The sequence below is a fragment of the Podarcis bocagei genome, assembly GCF_964188305.1.
Source record: "Podarcis bocagei genome assembly, chromosome: 5".
Taxonomy (NCBI): Eukaryota; Metazoa; Chordata; class Lepidosauria; order Squamata; family Lacertidae; genus Podarcis; species Podarcis bocagei.
Genome location: NC_138129.1, coordinates 96,443,020 through 96,470,151, shown reverse-complemented (window position 1 = coordinate 96,470,151; position 27,132 = coordinate 96,443,020). Strand labels below are relative to the sequence as shown.

The 27,132-nt window shown below is 42.1% G+C and overlaps 1 protein-coding gene across 1 annotated transcript in view; it reads left to right on the top strand.

Moving 5' to 3' along the window:
* Positions 1 to 27,132, top strand: part of LOC308587057 (sterol O-acyltransferase 1-like) — a 49,718-nt gene that overhangs the window by 14,109 nt on the left and 8,477 nt on the right. Inside the window, exons 3-11 of the mRNA XM_081194437.1 lie at positions 6,697 to 6,755; positions 7,740 to 7,885; positions 7,961 to 8,020; positions 19,922 to 20,029; positions 20,586 to 20,868; positions 21,440 to 21,518; positions 22,101 to 22,182; positions 23,389 to 23,434; positions 24,541 to 24,670. Of these exons, the coding sequence (XP_081050563.1) occupies positions 6,697 to 6,755; positions 7,740 to 7,885; positions 7,961 to 8,020; positions 19,922 to 20,029; positions 20,586 to 20,868; positions 21,440 to 21,518; positions 22,101 to 22,182; positions 23,389 to 23,434; positions 24,541 to 24,670 (993 nt within the window). The remainder of the gene's footprint in view (positions 1 to 6,696; positions 6,756 to 7,739; positions 7,886 to 7,960; positions 8,021 to 19,921; positions 20,030 to 20,585; positions 20,869 to 21,439; positions 21,519 to 22,100; positions 22,183 to 23,388; positions 23,435 to 24,540; positions 24,671 to 27,132) is intronic.

The window sequence follows — 27,132 nt, the reverse complement described above, 5'->3', positions numbered from 1 at the left end:
TGGCGTGTTCTGGTCCATGGGGTCACAAAGAGTCGGACACGACTAAATGACTAAACAACAACAAGGGGTAGGATCACTCACTGGATCATCACCTTGTTTTGGTGAGTGGGCTTGCACGTTGCTATGAAACCTTGTGAGTGAAGCTGTCAGGAGTCTTGTACTCCCAGCGAGGTCACCCAAGGTGGTAAGATCAAAGGGGAGGAACTAGACAAAGAATGATTCAAGAAGTCCTCAATGGCAGAGTGGATGGAAGCTAACAAGTGGCATGTTACAACAGCTGTGTAGGTGGATGAAAGCTGCAACAGATAAGAATCTACTGGTTGTTGATATAGTGGGTGAAGAGATACCAAAGGGAGATCAAAAACTGTTTATGTATGCAACAACTGCAGCAAGAATCCTTTTAGCCCCAAAATGGAAAGAACAAGAAATACTAACGAAAGAAGAGTGGCAGGTGAAGATGATGGACTTTGTGGAATTGGCGAAGCTGACCGGAAAAATCTGAAACGTGATCAAGCTTTCCAAAAAGACTGGAGTAAATTTATACAATACTTGAAGGACCATTGTAAACAGCTAACAACACTAGCAGGGTTGTAAGAAAGCTTGTAACACTAATTGTCACTACCCTTTTATATTTATTTAAAAATTGTGATATTCTGAATGAGTGAAAGGAAAAATGGAAAATGTATAAATGCTATGATATACAAATAATTTTTGAAAACTATGAGGCGGGAGGGAGGGAAGTCGACAGGCTCATATGAGCAAAAGAAGTAAAGTGGATAATGAAGATGTGTTTAAATATTATAAAATGGAATATTAATAAAAAATATTATACAAAAAGAATCTACCGGTTGTCATTATACTCATGCCATCGGAATAGAGCCTTACTGTGAAGACTGTGCGTTGGTCAGGGTGCACTGGTCTACACACATAAAACAAATTCAAGCACAGGCGTCTTCCAAAAACCCACCCCAATCCCAAACCCAAATAAGTCCCATGGTGATCGGCAAATGGCAACAGGGGCAGGACCGTGAAATCTGGAAGCCCCTAGTCATGAACACATGGATGGTGGATGTAGATTCACTTGTTCCGACTCAAGGAATGAGGCAGTTGAGCAGCTGAGCAGCTGTATCCATGAGCGAGCAGTCCTATTTAGGATCCACGCTGCTCACCCTGAAAAGGGGGAGGGGCTGGAAAAGGTACCCTAAACATAGTCTGCCTCCCCTTTTCCCTGCCTGGATTACCATGCCCAGTGGGGTCACCACCCAGCAGCTGTAAAATATAATTGAACTTTGGAACATGGATTATACGGACTTTGTTGGATAACACAGATAATGAGCATCCCGAATGCAGGACTGTCATCATTGCAAGAGAGTTGCAACGTTTCAACACTGAAATTGTAGTGGTTCAAGAAACTCAAAGAGGAGAGGAACAACTGAAGGAAGAAAAAGGAGGCTACACATTCTTTTGGAAAGGTCTACCTGAACAAGAACGTCAAATACCTGGAGTAGGCTTTGCTATCAAAAACGATCTTGTGAAGCTTTTGTCAGAAGTACCTACTGGCATTAATGAGCAACTTTCAACACTTCAAATAAAACTCGCCAAAAACTAACTGGCTGCTATTCTAAGCACTCATGCACCAACACTGGATGCTGATGAAGAATTAAAAGAATTTTTTTACTCTCAGCTGGATACCATCTTAACAGAGATGCCTAAGAAAGATAAAATCATCCTTCTGGGTGATTTTAATGCAAGAGTTGGGTTAGATTTTGATCTGTGGCCTGGAACTATTGGGAAAGAAAGAATTGGCAACAGCAACCAGAACGGAATCTTACTTTTAACACTTAAGACCGTATTCATGGAAGACGTCTCTCAAAAGTAGGTGATGATACAAAAAGATATCTAGGTACAGTGGTACCTCTGGTTACGAACTTAATTTGTTCTGGAGGTCCGTTCTTAATTTGAAACCGTTCTTAACCTGAGGTACCACTTTTACTAATTGGGCCTCCTGCTGCTGCTGCACTGCTGCCGTGCGATTTCTGTTCTCATCCTGGGGCAAAGTTGTTAACCTGAGGTACTACTTCCAGGTTAGCAGAGTCTGTAACCCGAAGTGTTTGTAACCTGAGGTACCACTGTATTCCATGCCTACAGCAAGGAGAAATTGCACTTGCATCATTGTTCCAGGTGAGTGTCCCTGATGCAGCCCTCTTGAGCTTGGAGATAAAGAGGGATATGTAGAAATGAGCTTTCATAGGTGTATGGTGCTTGGAGTGTGTATGCACAGTGCAACATAAATAAGCAGCCTCTTTCCCCCTGCCTCTTGGAACTATGCCCATCAGAAACTACTAAAGAGGGAGGCATCATGTGCGCACATTTCTGGCACGTCTTCCCTGTTACAAGTGTGATAACAGTGGCTACCCATCCTGTTTGCACATGTCTGCAGCTTTTGTTGCAACAATTAATTACGGTAATAATTGTTGCAGTAATTAAGACCTACCTTTGGCAACGTATGTGATGTAGCAATAAATGATGTTCAAAGATGTTTGTCACAGTGCCAATGATACAGTACATTTTGTGGAGGACTTGGTGCTAATTGCTGAGGCCAATGGATTCCTGACTGTTGTGAAAGACAACCTTCAATACCCAGAGGTAGAGGAAGATGAGGAAAGAACAGCAAAGAAAACTAAAATTGAGATTTACACTCTTATATAAAACTGCACAAAAAACAAGTGCTAAACTTGGTGCTATATAATAATAATAATAATAATAATAATAATAATAATAATAATAATAATAATAATAATAATTTATTTTTACCCCGCCCATCTGGCTGGGTTTCCCCAGCCACTCTGGGCGGCTTCCAACTGAATATTAAAAACAGCACAGCATTAAAAACTTCCCTAAAGAGGGCTGCCTTCAGTTGTCTTTTAAAAGTAAAATAGTTGTTTATTGCCTTGATAGGTTTATTTTACCTAACACTCTGTATAAAGAAAAGTATAATTCAAATGCTTTTCACCAACTAAAATTTTTAATTTTAGGAGGGGAAAAACATCTTTTCCCTTACAGGGTATGTGGGGGTGGTGAAGCTCCAGCCTGTGGAATAATCTTTTTTTTTTTTTGGAATAATTTTTATTAAGAATTTCAGCATAACAATTTATCAAAGACATATCATTCTAATTTCCCCCCTAATTTCCCTTCCCCCCTCCCACCCCCGCCCGGACTTCCCTCAGCTCCTCTCTGGTTTTTCAGCACATGTTATTCTCTCCATATTATAAAATTGTAAAGATCCTTAACTTATCTGTCTATATGTTACCAATAATAAATTTGTGTTTGTTTATTCAAAACCTGCCAAGGAGTCCAGTTCATTTTGTTGTTTCTTTAAGCACTTTGTAAAAGGTTCCCATTCTTCTTTAAAGTCACAGTTGTCCTTATCATGCAGTTTGTGCGGCAATTCCGCCAGTTCCACATAGTCTATCAATTTCCCTTGCCACAGTTCTTTTGTCAGGATTTCTTCATTCTTCCATCCTTGTGTTATTAAGACTCTTGCCGCCATTGTCGCATACATCAATATGTTCTTCAATTTCCTTGGCAGGTCTTTTCCTACAATCCCTAACAAAAATGCTTCAGGCTTTTTTACAAATGTTAAATGGAACATTTTCTTCAATTCATTGTATATCATTTCCCAAATTTTTTAAATTTCGCTACAATCCCACCACATATGATAAAAAGTCCCTTCTTTTTTCTTACATTTCCAACATATATTTGAGCCAGTTTTGTACATTCTTGCTATCTGTACTGGTGTTATATACCATCTGTACATCATTTTCATATACAGTGGTATCTCGGGTTAAGTACCTAATTCATACTGGAGGACTGTTCTTAACTTGAAACTGTTCTTAACCTGAAGCACCACTTTAGCTAATGGGGCCTCCTGCTGCTGCTGCGCCGCCGGAGCACGCTTTCTGTTCTCATCCTGAAGCAAAGTTCTTAACCTGATGTACTATTTCTGGGTTAGCGGAGTCTGTAACCTGAAGCGTATGTAACCTGAAGCGTATGTAACCCGAGGTACCACTGTAGCTTTCTTTCAGTAAAGAACAGTCTGTAAATTTTAAATCAATTTTCCACAATCTTTCCCAATCTTCAAACATTATGTTATGGCCTATATCTTGTGCCCATTTAATCATGACTGATTTAACCTCCTCATCTCTTGTTTCTCATTCTAGCAGAATACTATATGTGCCTTTCAGCAACTTTACTTTCCCTTCCACAACTTCCTTCTGAAATATAGATGTCGTATAACTGAATCCTTTCTTGTTATCTTCTCTGTATATCTTGTGTAGTTGCCAATAATGTAACCAGCTCTGAAAATGATCTCTTAATTTCCATTTTCCTTCTTGATCCTTTAACAAGTCAACATACGTAAGCCACTTTCCTTTCTTTCCAAGTGGTTTGAGCAGTAAAGCTTTGTGTGGTGAAAGCCACCAAGGAGTCTTCTGTTCTAATACATCTTTATATCACTCCCATACTCTCATTAGTGATTTCTTAATTATGTGATTATAAAAACTTTTATGTACTTTCCCTTTCCCATGCCATAGATATGCGTGCCAACCAAATCTATTGTCATGTCCTTCCAGTTCTAATGCTTCTTGCTTTTCCAACTTCATCCAGTCCCTAATACATACCAAACATGCAGCTTCATAATATAATTTAAAGTCTGAGAGGGCAAAACCGCCTCTATATTTTCAGCCTGTAGAATAAGCTTTGCCTATTAGGAGTCCAATGTGGCTTGCAAGGCCATTTCTGGATTCAGGAAGGGCTTTGCATGAAAACTCCCTGCTTTATTTTAGCAAGGGATTTCAATGCAGACCCCTTCCTGATTTAGGAGATGGTTGGCACTGGAATCTTACTGAAAGGAAGAGCATTCAAACAACTCAGTGCTACCCTTTGAACCTCCAAAATCTGGAAGTTTTCAAATGAAATGAGACAGTTTTCAAACAGCCCAGTATGAACCTGTATGAAACTTTGGTTTGTAAAGCTCATCACTGTGGTTTGTGGTTCTGAAATCACTTTTTGAAAGCAAAGCATCACCTGGTATGATCTCAATGACAGGTGGTAAGCGTTAGATGTAATGAGCAGTAACCAAGCCCATCTTTTCATCTTAAGCGATCTGCATTTAATGAATCTTGTGGTGCCATAACCAGGGATTTAACAACCGGTAAGTACAGTATGCTCCAGGGTAAGTGTTTTTCATTTTTCAAAAGGGCATGCTATCAGAGGACTCAGTTAGACTGATAGAGAAAAAGCAATTTATATGTGTTGTATGTGAAATGTAACATTTTGCCACCAGATGACGACGTGGAGTCCTGTTTTTCTCTACCTGTTTTAAATTTACAATGCTTTAAACTAAAACACTTCTTTGATGTGTCTACATCCAACCAGAGTTTAGTGATCTCGTGTATTTTTATTGTTTACTTGATATTTACTGTTTGATGATTGGGGTCCCACACTTGGAGGAGAAAACAGTTTATTGTGGGGTGCAGGAAGCTCAGACCACACCCAAACATGTGAAAGGAAACAGTTGTAGCTTCACAGAACACAGAAAGATTCAATACCTCCAATTATAGCATTCTAGTATACGTGACCTTTATATCATAAGGCACCCATCATGCCAACTCCTGAGGGATGCACATTGTGATCAACATGCTCTTGCGTGATCAACTTGTAGGCAGCTGCACTTTGATACTCCTTATTTTGTCATACATTGCTTAAGCAAGCATTGCCCAAGTTATCATCCTAGTTTCCAGTGATATAGCCAGCCCAATAGTTCACACAGCAAGTTCTTCACTTATCAAGCTGGTGGTTTAAGCACAACCTCAGGCATTCCTGGCACTTTCCTACACGCTTACTTAGAGCTCAGCAAAACCAAGCTAAAAGGGATTTCATCAATAAAAAGGATTTTTATTTTTCACCGTCTCTGCTGTCTTGCTCTCACTTGGCTGGTGAACTGGTGCCTGGGCTGTACCACTTGAGGGTGCAGGGGGCAAGCGGTGCATGGACGGTTGAATCATATAGATGTCCGGCAGATGGCCAAGCTAGAATCCTTCTCCCTAGCACCTCCTTTTTTTAGTATTTGGGTAAAGGGACCCCTGACCATTAGGTCCAGTCTTGACCGACTCTGGGGTTGCGGCACTCATCTTGCTGTATTGGCCGAGGGAGCCGGCATACAGCTTCTGGGTCCTGTGGCCAGCATGATGAAGCCGCTTCTGGCGAACCAGAGCAGCGCACGGAAACGCCGTTTACCTTCCCGCCAGAGCGGTACCTATTTATCTACTTGCACTTTGACTGCTTTCAAACTGCTAGGTTGGCAGGAAGTATTTGGGTAGATAAGTTTAAATGATCTGCCCCAATTAACTATGGTTTTAATGCACTCTAGGAAGCGAAGCCTTGGAAATTGGAATAGGTTGTTTTTCCTTTTGGTCAGTAGCGGACAACTAATACAGGTACCTCTGGGCAGGGGAATAAGTGAAATTTTGAGGGCTAGTAACATTTGTGGACTTATTTGCAGCACTGATATTAAAATACTTTAAATTTCCAGTTTGCATGCTTTTCCTGTTTGCCTTTCATACTTGCGGACAACTTATATTTATTTATTGTATTTATCATTGAAAATACAGCAACGGTTTGTTTTTCCCCTCTTAGGTCATGTTGACGTTGACCATTCGGTCACTCGAAAGATGCAGCTTTTGGTGGAGGCTGAGGTAAACTTATCTGAATTGTAGTTAATATGAGTTGACAAGGAGGAATACCTAGACAGCAAAAGAAACCTCCCATTTGTAACAGATCTATGCATAGTATGGGCCTGTTAGAAATCCTAAATCCTGTAAATTGGGAGTCACTGAAACTGGGACTGCTGAAAGATTTCCTCAAATGCAAAAATTATAAACAATGCTCACCTTCCTGTGAGCTCTTATAAACTGGAGACTAAAAGAGTATGTTTTGCATACGGTTGGTATTTGACTAGTATAACAAAAACAAAACAAAAAGCTCCTCGCAGAACAAGTCAGTTTTCTGGTCATATTTGTGTCAGATATGTTGAGTGAGTTTATTTGTAAGCAAGATGGGAGGCAGCTAGGCTAACTATGGTTTTCTTAGAAAGGCCCTGCAGTTGGCGACTTTGCTTCCTCATTCTTGGGGAGCTGCTGATAGGTGGCTTGAACCAGGAATGGGGAACCAGATGTTGCTGGACTAGGAAGTCCTATCAGCGCTGACCATTGTCCTCACTGGCCGTGACTTTGACTGGGGTCCGAGAATATGTCGTCAGTTGTCAGGAAATGAGACACGTTCATGATTTGTTGTTAGCATGGTGTTAGGAAGTCAGCTTTGCATTTGAAGGTAAAGAGTAACATGCCATTTTAGCAGGCAAATTCCAGGCAATACTTAACAATTACAGTGGTGCCTCAAGTTAAGTACTTAATTCGTTCCGGAGGTCTGTTCTTAACCTGAAACTGTTCTTAACCTGAGGCACCACTTTAGCTAATGGGGCCTCCTGCTGCTGCTGCGCCGCTGGAGCCCGATTTCTGTTCTTATCCTGAAGCAAAGTTCTTAACCTGAAGCACTATTTCTGGGTTAGCGGAGTGTGTAACCTGAAGCGTATGTAACCTGAAGCGTATGTAACCCAAGGTACCACTGTATACTTAAGGTGTTTTTTTTTTTTATTCCTTCCTTCCTCCAAATTTTATCAGCAAATGAAGCCAGCTTTCATGCAGCGAATCGACGGCCACTTTACAGAATTCGTGAATGGCTTGATTGCAAAGTCCGTGCAGCTTGAGTCTTCGCCCTCTGCCTTCTCAGCCGTGTGCTCAGAGAAAGACGGTGGCTTCAAAAGCAAGTAAGTTGGTTTTTGGCTGAGCCTGAAGCAGAGTTGATATGTTGATTTGTTGCTGAATATTTGTTCTTTTCACAGGGAATTAAGAGCACCTCCAGAACATGGAAAAGTTTTTGTTGCTAGAAAGTCTGTCTTGGAGTGAGTATATTAATTAGATTTTATATTTTACTAGAGCCCTTGCTAAAGTTAAAGTTGCCTTGATCCGGTGGGTGGCTTATCTGCACATCTCACTTCTCCCTCCTAGTAGATCCCATTCATTTTTATACTGTGTAGACTGAAAGTTGGTATTCCTAACCTTTATAAGTGTTCTAGCCAATTGGCTATTGCACACCCCAAATTCTAACTTGGATGTGGCTGGATTCTGGATTCACAGAGGCTGTTCTGTTCTGTAGAAACTGGTCTACAGAATAGAATAGGCATCCCCAATCTCGGCTCTCCAACTGTTTGGGGACTACAACTCCCATCATCGCTAGCTAACAGGAGCAGTGGTCAGGGATGATGGGAATTGTAGTCCCAAAACAGTCCTGTGTTCTCCAGGGCTCCTTTGGAGGCCAGGTGGGATTATCAATTTAATAATAAATGAATAATAAGCACTCTAAGACTGTGAGACCCAAATATTTACATAGCATGGAGTGGGGATTACAAAAGGCTTCAGTTGGTGCAAAATGGCAGAATGTCCGTGTGAAATGAGTTCTAGAGCAGCTCTGTGGAGCTTCTAGCCTGCTCAGGCATCCTAATTTGACCTGCAAGGCCACCTTCCCCAAACCAGGTCGACCTGTGGGACAGGTAAAGATGTAGTTCCCTGCTGAAAGCAGGTTTGCTGGCACCACCAATCAGCTGATTGGCAGTGCCAACGAAGTCCTGTGCCTTTGCTTACGTGGTTTGATTTCAAACCACGCAGACACAGGAAACTGGGTTTGCTGGCACAGTTGACCATTGGTGCCTGCAATGCCTTGTCCCAGTTTTGATTTCAAACTGCATGGGCAAAGGACTTGCCCTGATGTCATTATTGTAGCAATAAGGGTTGCTCAGGCTAGCATGAAAATTAGGAATCAGGGGTCTGGGTTAAGTTGAGGCATGTCCCTCCCTAGCTTAAAAGGCTAGTGCTGTAAATTAGCTTCTTAGTGATGAGGAGATTGTTATTTTAGATCATGCTTCGAAGTATTTGAGGGGTGTTGATTCTACTACAATAGGTAGAAAGCTGTGGTTTGATCTGCAAATTTCTGAACATTGGCCATAAAATAGGCCCTGGTGAGATGTAATTAAGGTTGTTTGATTTAATTGACCTGGGACTGCATCTGTTTTAATGCCAAGTGCTGGAATTGCCCATGAGTGCAGGATATCTTCTGCTGAGATTAAAACTCAGATGGGGGATTCTCTTGGGACTACAACTCGATGATCAACTTCTAGTAGGCGGAAATTTCCGGGATGTAGGTCGCATGTTGGGACTATGTAGGAGTCAAACAGCAGATTTTCATAGTCTGTATAGTCGTAGCTTCAGTATCACTGGTGGCCAAGGGCTTTAATAGTTAAAAGAGGGTTGTTAATTTCATCTATTAAATAAAGGATTTGGAGGGAGGGGAGTGCAATTAGGATTAAAATGATTGCGGGGAGGATAATTCAGATTATTTCCACTTCTTGGGCATCTATAGTATTAGTGTGAGTTTTGTTGATAATATAAGACTAATAATACTATATAGTATATAGTACTAAGGCACTGATTAAAAAAAAATATTAATGCATGGTCATGGAAGTGAAGAAGTTCTTATATAATGGGGGAGGCTGCATTTTGGAAGCCTAGTTGTGCTGGGTGTGCTACATAGGCTTGATTGACCTATAATTTAGCGCTGACAGAGCTATGTAATTTATTTACTAGGACCTCATAAGGAGAGAAAGTTAAGAGGCTGTGTGACTGTCTTGAAAGTGGTTAGAGGTGGTTCAAGTCCCCCTCCCTTGAGGTTTGTACATAGGTTGATTCTTCGTAGGTATGATATGGGGGCGGGCAGCCGAGAAGTCATTCCAAGTTTGTGTTTGTTAATTCGAGGGTAAGTACTTCATGTTTAGCTCCCAGAGCTTCTCAGATAATAAATATTATTATAATTACTGCTGTCAGTGAAATTAAGGAGCCAACTGATGAAATAGTATTGCAGAAGGTGTATGTGTCTGGATAGTCGGAGTAACGTCGGGGCATGCCCGCTAATCCGAGGAAATGTTGTGGAAAGAATGTTATGTTGACTTCGGTAAATATTACGCCAAATTGAATTTTTGATCATGAGGAATGCAAAGTATAACTTGTAAAGAGCGGAAATCAGTGGGCAAATCCAACTATAATTGCAAATGCAGCTCCTATTGATAGGACATAATGGAAATGGGCAACTACATAGTAGGCATCATGAAGAATAACATCTAATGAGGAGTTGGCTAAAATAATACCTGTAAGGCCGCCTACCGTAAATAAAAAAATGAATCCCAGGGCCCAAAATATAGCGGCATCCCATTTAATTGTTCCGCCATGAAGGTTTGCGAGTCAACTAAAAACTTTTACTCCAGTAGGAATGGCAATAATTATTGTGGCTGAGGTAAAATAGGCTCGGGTGTCAATGTCCCTACCTACGGTAAATATGTGGTGGGCCCATACAATGAAGCCTAGAAAGCCAATTGATATTATGGCTCACACTATACCTATGTAGCCAAATGGTTCTTTTTTTCCTGCATAGTAAGTGGCGATATGGGAAATTATGCCAAAGCCAGGGAGAATGAGGATGTATACTTCTGGATGACCAAAAAATCAAAATAGGTGTTGGTAGAGAATTGGGTATCCTCCTCCTGCTGGGTCAAAAAATGATGTGTTTAGGTTTCGATCTGTTAGTAGCATTGTAATTCCTGCAGCCAAGACGGGAAGCTTAGTATAAGTTAAGCGCATGTAAAATTTTAGGCTTAGTAAAGTGGTTAAGGCAAGGGCAGTTGCTAGTGGAATGAGGTGGTTGGTAGTTAATTCTTCAAGAATTAATCATTTAGGTAAGAAGCCAGTTAATGGGGGGAGTCCCCCTAATGCTATAAGGGTAATTATTGTGATGGTGGAGAGTGTTGGAGAGATTACTCATATTGTTCCAAAATCTTTGGCGGTTTTTGCAGTTGAAGTGATGAAAATTAGGAACATGGAGGTAGTTATTAATGGATAAATTATTAAGGTTAGAAGTTGTTTCTGGCAGATAGGGGAGATGGCAGCTATTCAGCCTAGGTGTCCGGTTGACAAAAATGCTATGATTTTTTGTAGTTGGGTTTGATTTAGTGCAGATCATCCTCCAGTTAAGGTAGAGAAAATAGCTAGTAGTAATAAAATTGTTGTTGTGAGTTGATTAGAAGTTATATATAGTAGAGATATTGGTGGTAATTTTTGTCATGTTGCAATAATTAGAGCAGTTGTTATGCCTTGTATGACTTCTGGGAGTCAGAAGTGCATTGGAACCAGGCCTAATTTTATGGCTAGGGCAATTGTTAATATAGTTGGGGTTGGTTGCATGGTGAGTTGAGTAATATCTCAAATTCCAGTGTGCTGCATTAAGAATGCTTGAAAATAAAATGATGGATGAGGCCATTGCTTGATTGATAAAATATTTTGTTGCGGCTCCAGTGGCTCGTGGATGATGTTGTTTGGCCAGGATTGGGATAATGGTTAGGGTGTTTAATTCTAGTCCAGTTCAGGCTAGAAATCAATGGTAGCTCCGAGGGCCAAGCTAGAAATTAAAATGGATAAGATGTAGGGGCTCATTAGTAAAGGAAGGGTTTAACCACCATTTTTGGGATATGGGCCCAAGAGCTTTGTTAGCTGACTTTACTAGAAGGTAGTATAGTGGGAGCAGAGGGTTTTGGAGTCTCAGGTGTGGGTTCGAATCACATTCTTCTAGAGGAGGTGAGGGATTATAAATCCCTGTGATTTACTCTATCAAAGTAATCCCTAATTTCTCGGGCACACATCTTGGTAACAGTTATTAATTTAGTGGCGGGAACCCTGATAGTGAGATTGGAAGCGAGATATGCCACAAGTATAGTGCTAGTGTGGCAGGGAGAAATTGTTTTCATAGGAGGTGTATTAATTGATCATAACGAAATCGTGGGTAAACGGCTCGAGCCCATAAGAATCCAGTGGTTAGTAGGGTAGTTTTTGCTATTAGGCTAAATGTAAATAATTCTGTTTGTGTGGTTATGGTAAGTAAAGGTAAAGGGACCCCTGACCATTAGGTCCAGTCGTGACCGACTCTGGGGTTGCGGCGCTCATCTCGTTTTATTGGCCGAGGGAGCCGGCGTACAGCTTCCGGGTCATGTGGCCAGCATGACTAAGCCGCTTCTGGCGAACCAGAGCAGCGCACGGAAACGCTGTTTACCTTCCCGCCAGAGCGGTACCTATTTATCTACTTGCACTTTGACGTGCTTTCGAACTGCTAGGTTGGCAGGAGCAGGGACTGAGCAACGGGAGCTCACCCCGTCGCGTGGATTCGAACCGCCGACCTTCTGATCGGCATGCCCTAGGCTCTGTGGTTTAACCCACAGCGCCACCCGAGTCCCTGTGGTTATGTTAGGGCTAAAGAATAAAATACATGAGAGTGTGTTTATCATCAAAATGTTTATGTATTCGGCTAGGAAGAAAAGTGCAAACGGTCCTGCTGCATATTCGACATTAAACCCTGAGACAAGTTCAGATTCCCCCTCAGTTAAATCAAATGGTGCGCGAATTGTTTCTGCTAGGGTTGATACGAATCATATTATTGCAAGGGGTTATGTGGGTAGGATTAGTCAAATGTGTTCTTGCGTAATGATAAGGGTGTGTATTGAGAAGGTGACAGTCAGTCTAATAATTGAAAGTGGAATAATGCCCAGGGTAACTTCATATGAAATTGTTTGTGCAATGGCTCGTAGGGCCCCTATTAGGGCGTATTTTGAGTTAGATGTTCATCTGGAGCATAAGATTGTGTAGACTATTATGCTTAAGAGGGCAAGAAGAAATAGAAGGCCTAAGTTTATGTCTGCTAGGGGGTGTGGTATTGGTATTGGAGATCATATTATCAAATTTTAACAAGGGTTTAAACAAAAAATTGTAGTTGTACACATTCTTCATAAAGTGTATTGTTGACTGTGATTAACCGATAATTGATCAGTTTAGTTGAATCTCGTTTTAGTGGTTTGGCGATAATTTTTTTTTGATTAAACAAGAAAAAATATTGGTAGGGGGGTTTGCCATAAAAAGTATATTTTATTTTAGTTAAATTTTAATGTGTATGGTGAAATTTAGTATTGTAGTTAATTTAGTTATTGTAGAAAAAATGTCATTAATTTTTTTGGTTTTTTTGTGATGAGTATGGAATGCAGAGAGTGGTATATAAAAATCTGTGTTAGAAATTTTTAGGTAAAAATTGTTAAAATTTAGTTAAAATTTGTTGAAAGTGGCTGGGGAAACTCAGCCAGATGTAATGGCTTGGCTCTCCCACAGAAGCGAGACACCGGCAGTAATTATCTCAGGTTTATTGCTCAAACACATAAATCACTCTGGAGCTCCTTCACTCCGTTTCTGACTCCAAGTTAGCAGTTGCTGAGTCTAAATCCACCACATGGGCGGGGTATAAATAATAAATAAAGTATTATTATTATTATTGTTGTTGTTGTTGTTGTTGTTGTTATTATTATTATTATTATTATTATTATTATTATTATTATTATTATTATTATATTTGTTGAAAAATATGTCTACCAAGCATTAAGACAATAATACCATATAGAGGGAGGCGGTGTGGCGCTGTGGGTTAAACCACAGAGCTTAGGACTTGTTGATCAGAAGGTCGGCGGTTCGAATCCCCGCGACGGGGTGAGCTCCCATTGCTCGGTCCCTGCTCCTGCCAACCTAGCAGTTCGAAAGCACATCAAAGTGCAAGTAGATAAATAGGTACCACTCTGGCGGGAAGGTAAACGGCGTTTCCGTGCGCTGCTCTGGTTCACCAGAAGCGTCTTAGTCCTGCTGGCCACATGACCTGGAAGCTCCCTCGGCCAGTAAAGCAAGATGAGCGCCGCAACCCCAGAGTCGGTCACGACTGGACCCAATGGTCAGGGGTCCCTTTATCTTTACCTTTACCATTTAGAGAGCTTGCGCAAAGTCCATTACACTGTAACTACAGGCTAGAACTCAGATCGGTAGGAGCACTTGAGATGAGGTCTGAAGGGAAAGAGAAATAAAAAATACCAGCCGCCGGGAAAACCAGTTATGCTATGAGCAAGGGTACGAGGGTAACTAACCCATTAACCAGAGGCCTTGGAAAAGGTGAGAAAGTGGTGATGGAGAGTAGGATGTTCCTGACCTAACAACCAGAGTCCTTGGAAAAAGTGAGAAAGTGGCACAACCTCAAGTTATGGATGTGAAACTAGGGAGGGGGGCCTTACATACAGGGGTTGATGATTCTCACGTGAGAAGCTAGATCAATAAATAACCAGGTATAAAATACACTTCCGTATTGAAGAGAGATATTTCAGGTAATGTCTGAATGTAAGATTATGGAGGGTAGTGATTAGTGGATATTCATGAGTTTGTACAGTAATGTGCAATATATATATATAATGTTCTTAAATCACATAAACAGGATATAATACCTAAATAATACTTGTATGGTATAAAATAGTACTGGGACACTTGGACACTGGGACACTCCGCCCTCCTAACGTCATTTCTCTCACTCAGTCACAGACCACACATTGCTTCCAACATATCACACACTCAAAACATTCACTGAGTGTCCCCACATGCACATTCAGAAACCCATGCACCTCCCCCAATCCCCTTTTTACCAAAAACCAAACCGGCAGCGCATCACGACTTCGACCGGGGCCCAGCAGCACCTTTTACTGCTCCTTCTCGGCGAAACCAAAACCAGTGGCACTTTTTCTGCCCTACTGGTGGAGCTGATCAAACTCTCTTTGCTCCCACCTATCCCTGTGGAGCCTTACCTTTTTCCTCGAGGTACCTTCTTTCGGCCCTTGCTTTTTCTCCGGTCCTTGCAGTGTCTCCACTCAGGAACTGGTGGCAATTCCTCCCACGAACTTGGCAGGATGTGCACTGGAACCGCGGACACCGATCCGAGCTGTTCACCGCAGGGACTCCTTGGACCCATGTCCCTTATCCTCGGGGAATGTTGTTTTTCCCGGCCAATGCACCAAGAAATGTAGCCTTATGAGGCTTTGCCCTCGGGTGGGAAAAATATTGCGCCCGGGAAAGGGAGATGGGAGTCAACAGACACTCAAGGAATAGTTTCGGAGAAAAAGCTTTATTTCTACCATCCATGAACTGGTAGAAGGAGCAAGTGTGATAACTCACAAAAAGCATGCATGGATTCACAGTCATGTGCACAGAGTATATATTCCCCTTCCAGTTCCCTCCCCCTTTCTCCTCCTTCTTCCAGAGTCCTGCCCATGAGTTCCTCTGAGCATGAACAGAAAGCTCCCCTGTCTTGGGACTCTTTTGGACTCTTGGCACCCTTCCCAGGAAAAGGGGGAATGAGAGCGGTTCAGCATGTCCAGAGATGTTGCAACTGAATGAGATAAAAGTCAGTTCTCAGGCCTGCTCTGACAGAGTCTATTCATTAGCCTTTTTGAAGCTCTCTTGTACTGATAAAAGAATAACATTTTGCCTATGTACCGGCATCTTGTGAGAATCCACAGAAAAGCTGTAGCTGTGGATTTTTAGAAGGCAGAAAGGAATTTTGGACAGTTTTGAGGCCTGGGGTGATTATTGAGTGGGGGGGTGTGTGACTTTGGGCCTAGGTGGGGTCACCTGTCCTCACCTTCCTTCAGTATTATGTAAAGTTTATAGGTACTAGTATATATTAGGATATTCATGGGGTATATATCTTAATGCATAATTAAACATATATGTATTATGTCTTATTTATAGGATAATGTATATTTAATTTTTCATGGGGTAAATCAGTGAATGAACTATATACATAATAGTAAATAGATCATCACCTGTAGTAAGTACAAGTAAAGTGGCAGATGTAGAAGGAGGCAAAAAAAGCCGCATAAAGCAGCATGATGGCGATGGTGACGGATAATTTTATAGAGGTTAGCATAGTAGTTGGAGTTGGTTTTGTTGGTAAAATAGTGGCTATGAGGATTAGGCCTGTTAGAAGGCTTCCAATGGCAAGACGAATAAGGGGGTTAGTAAGGGTCAGGGGTGTTTCATTTATAATGGATGTTGTTGTTTGTGGTGTATTTAATTGGACGTAAAAAGTTATTCGTAAGGTGTAGGTTGTGGTTAGTATTGTTGCAAAAAGTGAAAGTATAAGGGCTCAGGCGTTTAGGTGGGAGCTATTTATGGTTTCAATAATTGTATCTTTTGAATAAAGGTAAAGGTACCCCTGCCCGTACGGGCCAGTCTTGCCAGACTCTAGGGTTGTGCGCCCATCTCACTCAAGAGGCCGGGGGCCAGCGCTGTCCGAAGACACTTCCGGGTCACGTGGCCAGCGTGACATCGCTGCTCTGGCGAACCAGAGCCGCACACGGAAACGCCGTTTACCTTCCCGCTTGTAAGCAGTCCCTATTTATCTACTTGCACCCGGGGGTGCTTTCGAACTGCTAGGTTGGCAGGCGCTGGGACCGAACGACGGGAGCGCACCCCGCCGCAGGGATTCGAACCGCCGACCTTTCGATCGGCAAGCCCTAGGCGCTGAGGCTTTTACCCACAGCGCCACCTGCGTCCCATCTTTTGAATAGAAGCCCGATAAAAAGGGAGTTCCTGTAAGGGCAAGATTTCTGATGGTTAAACAGGTAGCTGTCGTTGGTAATATTTTTTGCATGCCCCCCTATTTTTCGGATGTCTTTAAGTTGTGAATAATTGCGCCAGAGCATAACAATAGTATAGCCTTGAAGAAGGCATGGGTTGAGATGTGAAGGAAGGCGAGTTGAGGTTGGTTTAGGCCAATAGTATTATCAGGCCTAATTGGCTAGAGGTTGAAAAAGCAATAATTTTTTGCTGTTGTTTTGTGTTAGGGCACATAGGGCTTTGAATAGTATGGGGAGTGTTCCTAGGCAGAGGCAAATAGTTAAGGCTGTCTTGTTTTCTAAGATTGGGTGAAGTCGGATTAAAAGGAAGACGCCAGCTACAACCATAGTGCTGGAGTGCAATAGAGCTGAAAGGGGTGTTGGGTCTTCCATTGCTGCTGGGAGTCATAGGTGTAGTCCGAATTGGGCAGATTTGCCAGCGGAGGCGAGAATTAGGCCGAAGAGGGGTAGGAGAAGCGGGTTTTTTGTTTGAATGGTTATTTCTTGAATATTTCAAGTTGCTAGGTGTGTTGCAAGTCAGGCAAGGGCTAATATAAGTCCAATATCTCCTACGTGGTTGAAGATACAGTGGTGCCCCGCAAGACGAATGCCTCGCAAGACGGAAAACTCGCTAGACGAAAGAGTTTTCCGTTTTGGAGGTGCTTCGCAAAACGAATTTCCAATGGGCTTGCTTCGCAAGACGACAATGTCTTGCAAGTTCCTGCTGGTTTTTTTTCCTCCCCCCCCCTTTTTCTAAGACGCTAAGCCGCTTATCAGCTGATCCGATCAGCAGATAAGCCGCTAAAAGCTGCTAAAAGCCGCTAATAGCGCTAATCCGCTAATCCTTCAATGGGCTTGCTTCGCAAGACGAAAAAACCGCTAGACGAAGAGAATCACAGAACGGATTCTTTTCATCTTGTGAGGCACCACTGTAATAGCCTAAAGGGCTGCTGTATTAGCATCAGGGCGGGCAAATCATAATTCCCACACTTTCTCAACCAACGAAAAGTTGAAATATATTATTGGCTGTGACAAGCATTGATATGGCTAGTAAAAATTCTAAGAGATATTTGAAGAATCGGGATATGTGGGGGTCTGGTGATATATATCAGTTAGCGAATTCAAGGATAGATCATGTAACGAATAAACTCATTGGGATAAATGTGAGGGGTACATGTCTAAGATATTAATATCTCTATCGGCAATGTTAATTCATGTAAAATTGGTTGTTGAGGCTTCTGTGCCATAGTTTATGAAAATAGCTAGGGGGATTAGGCTGATTATGAAAGGAATTGGGTTTATATTTGTGAGAACAGGGTGTGTTAGGATAAATAGGACTGTTAGCATGGTTGAGTGTAGGAGGAGGTCATGCATTTTTACTTTTACTTGGAGTTTCACCAAGATTTTTGGTACCTAAAACCAATGGATTACTACTTTCCTATAGAAGTAAGAGGTCTAAGGATTTCATCCTTAGTTATTTGAGTTAGCAGTTCTAATTGTTTATACAGCTCTTGGTAAACAAGAAGGTAGAACTTTCTATCTCAGTCATAGTCTAGTGTTTTTGGTAAACTATATTTACAAGTGAATAATCCTGAAATTTGGGACACGGGTGGCGCTGTGGGTTAAACCACAGAGCCTAGGGCTTGCCGATCAGAAGGTCGGCGGTTCGAATCCCCATGACGGGGTGAGCTCCCATTGCTCGGTCCCAGCTCCTGCCAACCTAGCAGTTCAAAAGTACGTCAAGTGCAAGCAGATAAATAGGTACTGCTCCGGCGGGAAGGTAAAAGGCATTTCCGTGTGCTGCTCTGTTTCGCCAGAAGCGGCTTAGTCATGCTGGCCATATGACCCGGAAGCTGTACGCCGGCTCCCTCGGCCAATAAAGCGAGATGAGCGCCGCAACCCTAGAGTCGGTCACGACTGGACCTAATGGTCAGGGGTCCCTTTACCTTTTTTATCCTGAAATTAGGGTGGGTTTTAGAATTAGAAGTCCTAGGGGTAGCAAATGTAGGATAAGGTTAAGATGTTCTCGAGCATGGGTTGTAGGGAGAAGGCGAAATTGATTTGAAATGGCTCCTTGTTGGGTTATTAAGAATATGTATCGGGAATAAGTGGCAGTAATGAGGGTTTCAAGCCCGGTGATGACGATGGTGGGGGATGATCAGTTAAATAGGGCAGTAATAATTAATAACTCACCAAGTAGGTTGATTGAGGGGGGCATGGCTGTATTGGTTAAGTTAATGAATAATCATCAAGTTGATATTAATGGGAAGGCAATTTTAGGCCTCGTACAAGAAGTAAAGTTTGGGGGTGCGCACGCTCATAATTAGTGTTTGCTAGAGCAAAGAGGGCTGAGGAAGTTAGGCCATGTGCAATCATTAGGGTTATGGCTCCGGTCAAACTCATGGTGTTTGTATAATAATAGCAGAGGTTACTAGGCCCATATGACTTAGGGATGAGTAGGCGATGAGAGCCTTTAGGTCTGCTTGTCGTAGGCAAATTGAGCTAGTTATTACAATACCTCATAGGGCTAAAATTATGATCGGGAATATGAGGGTAGGTGGGTAGGGGTTTAATATGGATGAAATACGAATCAGGCCGTATCCTCCTAATTTTAATAAAATTGTGGCTTATACTATTGAATCAGCGATTGGGGCCTCTACGTGGGCTTTTGGAAGTCAAAGATGTAAACCATATACGGGTAATTTGACTAAAAGGCAGAGCGATCCCGGTGGGGTGCCATCGCAGCTGTGCCCCCACAAACGGTGTGCCATGCCCCCAGGACATGCACCACGCCCCTGCGGGCAGCGCGTCACGCCCCTGGGATGCATGCCACGCCCCCCAGGACACACTCCAGCTACGCCCCCACCTGCTCTCCGCCCCCCGGTGCATGAAGCTCCGCCACTGCCTGCTGGTTGGAAACAGTTCGGGAATCTCTTTCTCTTGTACAGCGGCACTTCTTTCCATACTACCCCCTCTAAAAAGTGGTGAAGGTCTTATATTTGTTGACAGATGAATTTTGCAGAACATATGCAGAGAAATTGCACTGAGAAAGAGTGATCGCATGTTACATTTGAAGGAGAAAAAGCAAATGGCCCAGGGAAGCCATGGCCGTATCCTCCGAATCTTCTGATCATATTCCTGTTGCTTTCAGCTCTTAAGTTTAATCACTGGAAGTCCTGGAGTTTGTCCCCACCCCCCGAAATGTTCTAATGTACTTCTTATAATTATTTTCCTCAGTGAGCTATTTGAAGTGAAAGACATCCGGACCATACATCATGTGTTCATTGTTTTCTTCATCATGATCATTCTCAGCACCCTCATAGTAGACTCCATTGATGAAGGAAGGTAGGAAAATATTGAAGGGATCAGCTGGAGGTTGGTTTGTTTTTGTTTTGTTTTAGTGTTGGACTTGAGTCATTTCGTACCTGAACCAATGAAAATGTATCTGCATGCAAAGTCTTGGAAGATGTGGAGCCCTCCCAGTACTAACTGAAGGGCTGCAGGCTATGCCACAATAACTACAAGTTTTCCCACATGCGTGTGCTTATCCAAGGGGTCCTGGATCTCTGTAGGGGTTGTATCTGTCTGTATCTCTGTGTTCTGTGCAGTATAAAACCTTAGGGTGTATACTTAAGTTCAGTATTCGTTTCATAAGATTTATACACTGCCTGATTCTAAAAGGAACCTCAAAGCGGTTTACGAAAGATAAAACAAGAAAATCGTGAAAAAAATCACAACCATACTCTAAAACATGCAAAACTTAGAATACTAAAATGGATTAAAATTACCTCAACTTTCATTATAGAATTCCTTAGCTGTTCCTGATTTAACCTGATGGAATATATATTTTAACCCAAGTATATGATTTTAACTTTCTGTGTTGTTTGAATCTCTTTTGAAGGTTGGTGGTGAAGTTTGATCTCCTGGTCTTCGTTTTTGGCAAATCCTCTGTCGTTGCTTCCACTTGGCTTTACATGTTCCTGTCCACCCTGACTGTGCCCTATGGGCTCTTCCTGCTGTGGGCCCAGGGCTACCATGGTTCCTCCCACAAGACAATCCGCTCAGCTTTCTTTGGGGGTCTCCTCATGATCTTCCAAATATTTGCGCTTGGAGTGGTTCCAACTTACATTGTCATTGCCTACCGTTTACCACCGGGTTCTGCTAGCATAGTGATCTTTGAGCAGGTGAATTTCATGTGGAGAGCTAGTTTCTTCTGGATGTAGATCAAGGTCATTTCACAAAGCTTGAATTAGCAAAATGCTGCTTTATGCCAGGATTTGAGTCCTTAGCTAACCTGTAATTTTGTGTACACATTCTACTTTTGCTTCTGACTGACTTGGGGAAATATTAACGGTGACAAGTTTTCATTTTTTTCCAAGAGATTGAACCTAAGGGTGTTAGAAATGGTCAGATGCAAAAAGACCATAATTCTTAAGGTCTAGTCGGTACTTCTGTTTTCAGATACGCTGATGGTTTAAACCACTAATAACTTGCTGCAAACACCCTCTTTTTGAGCATGGTGATGGAGAGAGTAATGCCAGTACAACTGGAAGCATTCTTGGAGGATACCGATTCTCTCAACTTCTTGCATTCTGGGTGCAGACCTGGCTTGAGACTGAATCTGCTTTGGTCTCACCTTCATCAAAAGAGGGGCAGAGGAGCTTTTGATGCTATTGACCATGGTATCCTGCTGGACCATCTCTCACTTAATTGTAAGATGTCAAATACATTTTATCTGTTATTCCACTCCTTTAGGTGCGTCTGCTGATGAAAGGCTACTCTTTCATTAGGGAGAATACTTCTCGAATACTTTCCTTTACGCCACAGAAGACAAGTGAGTGACTGTTTCCTACAATAATTGTACAGCTGTGGTGATGAATGTACCCTCCCTTCTTCCTGTTCTGAGGGTTGGGTTCTGTGACATGGAGACAATTCAAAGACCTGTTCTAGTTCAGAAGAATGTGTGTATGGGCAAGATTTTTTGCAAGATTACCAATGCATGTTTTGCAAGATTACCAATACCATGCAACTTGTCAGTCTTCTAATGCTTATTGGAATAGCATAACATCTTGCAAAGGATATAAGAGAATCCTGGGTTTAGTGGAACAGGGGAAAGTGCTCTGACAATAGGGGGCTTATTTGGGGTGGGAGGGCGTTAAACCTGGGGTGGACTAGAGATGAGGGGCTTGTCACAGACTTGCCTTACTCATTGTAAAAAAAAAAAAAAAAAGTAGAATAAGAATGGCATACAAACCATCTCCTTGGACTGAGAAATTGTATAAATTTATTACTGCTAAACTCAAGCATTAATGAACAGTTTGAGACCCATAGAAAATAGGATGGAACCCTGTGGGTTTATTTTTTACTGTGTGGCATTATCTGGTACTAAACGACTCTCTCCCTTCTGCTTTTTCAGACACCGTCCAAGTTCCTAAAGTTTCCCAGTACCTGTATTTCCTCTTTGCTCCCACCCTTATTTACAGAGATGCCTATCCCCGGTAATGTCAATGTAGTTGCTCCATTGTGACTTGGCAGTTCTTATAGCCATTGTGATGGTGAGGTTGGACTGGATGCATGCTTCATAATGGAGGGCATAACACACAGGTTGGGAACCTCAGGCACAGGGGGCAGGTGCAGTCCTCTGCAGTGGCGTAGCATGGTGGGGTCACAGTCACAGTTGCCCTGAGCGCAAAATTGTTATGGATGCAAAAGTTTAACACTCGGGGCAGCCTCAATATAACTGCACATTCTGTCGCTGGGGTCCATTGAAAACAGCTTCTCCATGCGAACCAGAGTGACCTCTCCAGACCATAGAACGACTCTTCTTATGTCTCCTGGGCGATGCGGATAGTATTAGGCAGTTGACTGTGTTTCCCTCCCTCCCACCCAACCTCTCCGCACGGCCCCAGGCAACCCACGCTACACCACTGGCCTCTGAGCCTCTCTATCTATTGCACTACCCACTTTTGCCTCTGACCCTACCCACTGCTGGGTCTCTAACTTAACTCATGGTCCTGAATTTCAGTGGGTCTTCTCTGAGTAAAGGTTAGTTGAAGACAACCATTTGTTTCTCTGAATTTTCCCGGAGCAGGCCTAGTAGGATCCAAAATGCATTGGTTCAATGCATATCTCTTTTGAGCACACTAGTACTTTTTGCTTCTGGTTCCAATGACAGGTGCTGAGTCTGACCATTTTGGCTTTAAGATATTCTACACTTCATGGGTTTTGATGGGTTTTTTATATATAAGGTTCTAGAGTTCCTTTGTAGAAGTTCCTGTGTTATACAGGGTTGTCTTTCTATTTTTCATGGTATTCCATATTCTGCAGTCTGTATATCCTGTTGCCCTCAACTACTCCTTTCCTTCTTCATGCAAAATAATGAACTGTTAAAAAAATAATAGTGCAGCTGCACATTTAGTAAAGCATGCCATTTGAGCAAAATCATAACCAGCAAACAGACTTTCTTACTTTAAATATTTGGTGTTCTGGAATAGAAATTGGATTGTGTTTACTGCAGACTACATCAGCTCTGCTATTATTATTTCTTTTGCACTTATTAGTTGCTTTTATTATGGAAAGTAACTCAAAGTGATTTGCTGTCTAGCAGTTGTTTGTAAAATTCTTGCAAATTGGGTTTCAGTTGATGCCAAGCAAGTTCTTATCTTGGTTTAGGTGTAATGACTGTGATTTCATTTTCTTTTCAGAAATCCTACAATAAGGTGGAGCTATGTAGCTACCATGTTTGCAGAGGTTAGATATTTCTGTTCCTTTGGGGATTCCTGTGTTTCTGCAGATAATTATACAGCCTTGAAAGCTGATAAGAGTTACTGGTTCATAAAAATATGTACTAGCCTACTGGAGTGCACAAGCCTATATTACTTATTTTTATTTTGGCATTAAAAAAATAGACACAACGCTTTCTGAAGCTTCCATGCCTGTTCACCTGGAATTGCATCCTATTCCCTTAGATCTGGATCGCTGAATGAATAATTACCCCAAAACTAATGACAAACACACCTTCCCATTGTAAGATAAATAAAACAGTTTCACTTCTCAGGATACAATAGTACTAAATGACAAGCCTTCCTAAACTGACTTTTAACCGATGCCTGTGTGCTAGTCCTCTTATCATCTGTAAACATTTTCCAGAGTTTAGGAAATTATGAACAGTGCAGCAATCTGTATAGTGTATTTTTATTTTGCCGAGTGAAGCAGATCAGCTAATTTCAAGCACGGTCGTATTTCTCAAATGGAGACATAGTCCTCCCCTGGGCTGGGCTAACAGTGCAGTGTCACATATCCTAAAAGTTCAAAGGACAATCTTGGATAAAAAGACTACTCTACTCGTGGGACCTGCTCCTTGCAGGACAATGAAACCGCTACCACGGCAGCTGCTGTCAGTAAAGCAGGTGTTCCACCTGGGCCCCTCCACATATACACATGCCAGCAGCGCACCTACCCAGGCCTCCCAACTGCTGGCATGGTGAGTTTGCACATGGTGGAGCCCACGTGGAATGCCGTTTATCTGAAAGAAGCACGGACTATCGTAGTGGCACTGAAACGATTGGTCAGCTGTTGCCTACGGCTGCATACACACCGGACATTTAAAGCACCTGGCTCCCCCCACAAAGAATCTTGGGAACTGCAGTTTATTAAGGGTGCTGGGAATTAGAGCTGGGGGGGGGGTGTTAAAGTGCATGTCTGAGGATTCTTTGGGGAATGTCATGTGCGTTAAATGTATGATCTTTACTCAGCTTAGATCGGTGCATATTGGTAACTGAGATCAGCTTTCTCTCTTACGGATTCCTCCTGTGCTACTTTTATAATCAGGGGCTTTTGTTTTTACTCCTGTCTAGGTCCTTGCGTCACTCTTCTATTTGCACTATATAAGTGAAATATACATCTTTCCTGCATTGCGGAAATACGGTGGAGAGCACTTTAATGTACGAGGGCTGGCCCTTTGCATCTTGCACACCATGCTTCCAAGTGAGTGCTTTTGGGTATCACCCTGGCCCCTTTTAATTCTGGAAGTTTTCTAACAAATAAATAATCAGATACAGTGGTGATATTGGCAACAACTGGCAGTGTATGGCCTGTTGGATATATGATCTTAGCTTTGTGGTTCCCTGACTTGTAGGGTTCCTGAAAACCTGTTCCTGGGGCAACAGCTGAAGCTGAGTGTGAATCTCACTGTTCTGAGAGAACATGAGAAGTTGCCTTACACTGATCAGACCATTGGCCCATCTAGCTCAGGGTCGTCCACACTGACCAGGAGTGGATCTCCAGGGTTTCCAGACAGGGAACTTTTCCTGGCTCTACCTGGAGAGGCTGCAGATTGACCTTTTGCATGCGCTCACTACCACTGAGCTACTGCTCTTCTCTCTGAACACCTTTTGCAGTATGTTCCTTAGTAACATCAGTCCTGGTAGACTGGAGAAGGTGCAATCCTGCTTCATCCAACTCTGCTTTTTAGTCTTGTGTTGGGGATGCAAGCAGTTGTTAGTTTCTGGACTCAGTTCAAAGTGCTGGTTTTGACCTATAAATCCTCATGCGGCTCAGGACCCCAACACCAGATGGGCTTCCTCTCTCCTGTTGAACCAGCCTGGTCACTGTATAAATATCTTAGGGAGGAGTGGAGGGTGGAAGATGGAAAGGGACCCTTTTAGCGGTGGCTCCCTGCTTGTAGAATGCGGTCCCCAGGGAAGAGTGCCCGGCTCCATCATTGTCTGTTTTAGATGCCAGTCAAAAAACAGACAATGGTTCCTAATGGGAGGGTAATCAGTTATTTACATGGTCATTGTCAAGCAAGGGGCCAAAATCACTCCCCAGGTTCGTCCCAGGCAGGGCATTAAATTAGAAATTCAACCAAGGATTCCAGCAAGACAGTACCCTTTTATTAACTTTACTGCAGTCAAGGACAGTTCGCTAAAATGGTGGGTACTGTACTGATCACAGGTTTCAATACACTTTTATATACAGTTACATCATGCTAAATATATAACGAGTTCTACATTGTCCATTATGCATTAGCGATGACATGACATCCTCATGGTCTGGTCATGACCTCCATGCTCTGGTCAAGACCCCCTTACAAGTCATCACTTAGTACAACAAACTAACCTCAAACCAGAACAGCCAAGTCAAACAATAAACAGATGGCACAAAAGTAAATATTTAACTCAAAACAGCAGATTCTTTATCCTTGGTTCTAGTCTATACAGTCTGATATTGGTAAAGGACTTTATATACCTTCTATTTATATATGCAGGTATATAAAGGTTCAAGCTAACTAATACTTTACCAAGTATGACTAAAGCAACAGAATTATCTAAAACATTAACAATTTTTTAAATAATACTTTTATTAAATTTCTGAACATTTTACACATAACATTCCAATGCATTTTTAAAAAGGGATCTCTTTTCTGTTCTTGACTTCTCAGCCCATTTTTGTGATGTTTTCCTTACCCCCCCCCCCTTGATGCAGCCTATTGTTACTCATTTATCATAATCATAACACAATAGGCTCTAATTTTTTCTGTTGCTCTTAGCTGTAAACCTAGCTGTAGTTACATACATAAACAACTTAACCATGCTTTTTTGGAATTTCTAACCATATAACCCCTAGCAGAAAGGCTCCAGTGTTTGTTTGCTTTTTTGTTTTTGGTAAACTCCTTTTTTATCTTTTAAATTCCTCATGGAGTCCCCCCCCCCAGAGATGGGAAAGTCTGCTTGCTCAGTTCGTGGCCTGAAAACAGAAGCACAACATTATACGTCTTCTATTTATATATATAAAGGTTCAAGCTAACTAATACTTTAGCAAATATGACCAAAGCAACTAAAATGCATAGCTTTACATTTACACATTAACAATCTTTAATAATCTTTATTGCTAGGCCCATTTCTTATCCTTGCTAGCTTATCTGCTACCATTTGCCCCTCACAGAGCTTTTGCAGTACAGTATATGTGGCATAAGATCAACAAACCTTTGCCCAACACTATTAGCAAATGGTCAAGAGGAAACATCCTCAGATTTTGTCCTAAGCAAGGTCAATCAATACTTTCATTGCTTCTATTTCAAGTGTTTGCTATTCTAGAGCCTTTATGGAAACTTGGGGAGCAATACAGAGGGGGGAGGGTGTTGTGTATTGAGTCAAAGGATTTTATATCTGTATTATTATTGTCTGTATTTGCATTAGGGTAAAGTAACTGCCTTTTGGTTTCAAAGGGTACAGCTACTATTGGTTCATTTAAGCTGCTGTATTTGGATCCTCTGTCTTATTGGTTTCCTCCAAAAGGCAGGACTGTGATTGCCTGATATTGTTCCCTCCAAAATGTATCCTTTCTAGCTAGTTCCCTGTCCCTATAAATGTAGCTTTCCCCTCCTCAGTCTTCAGTCTTGTTTGCCTTAATAAAGAAGTGTTACTAGAGAACTGTCTCCACCATAT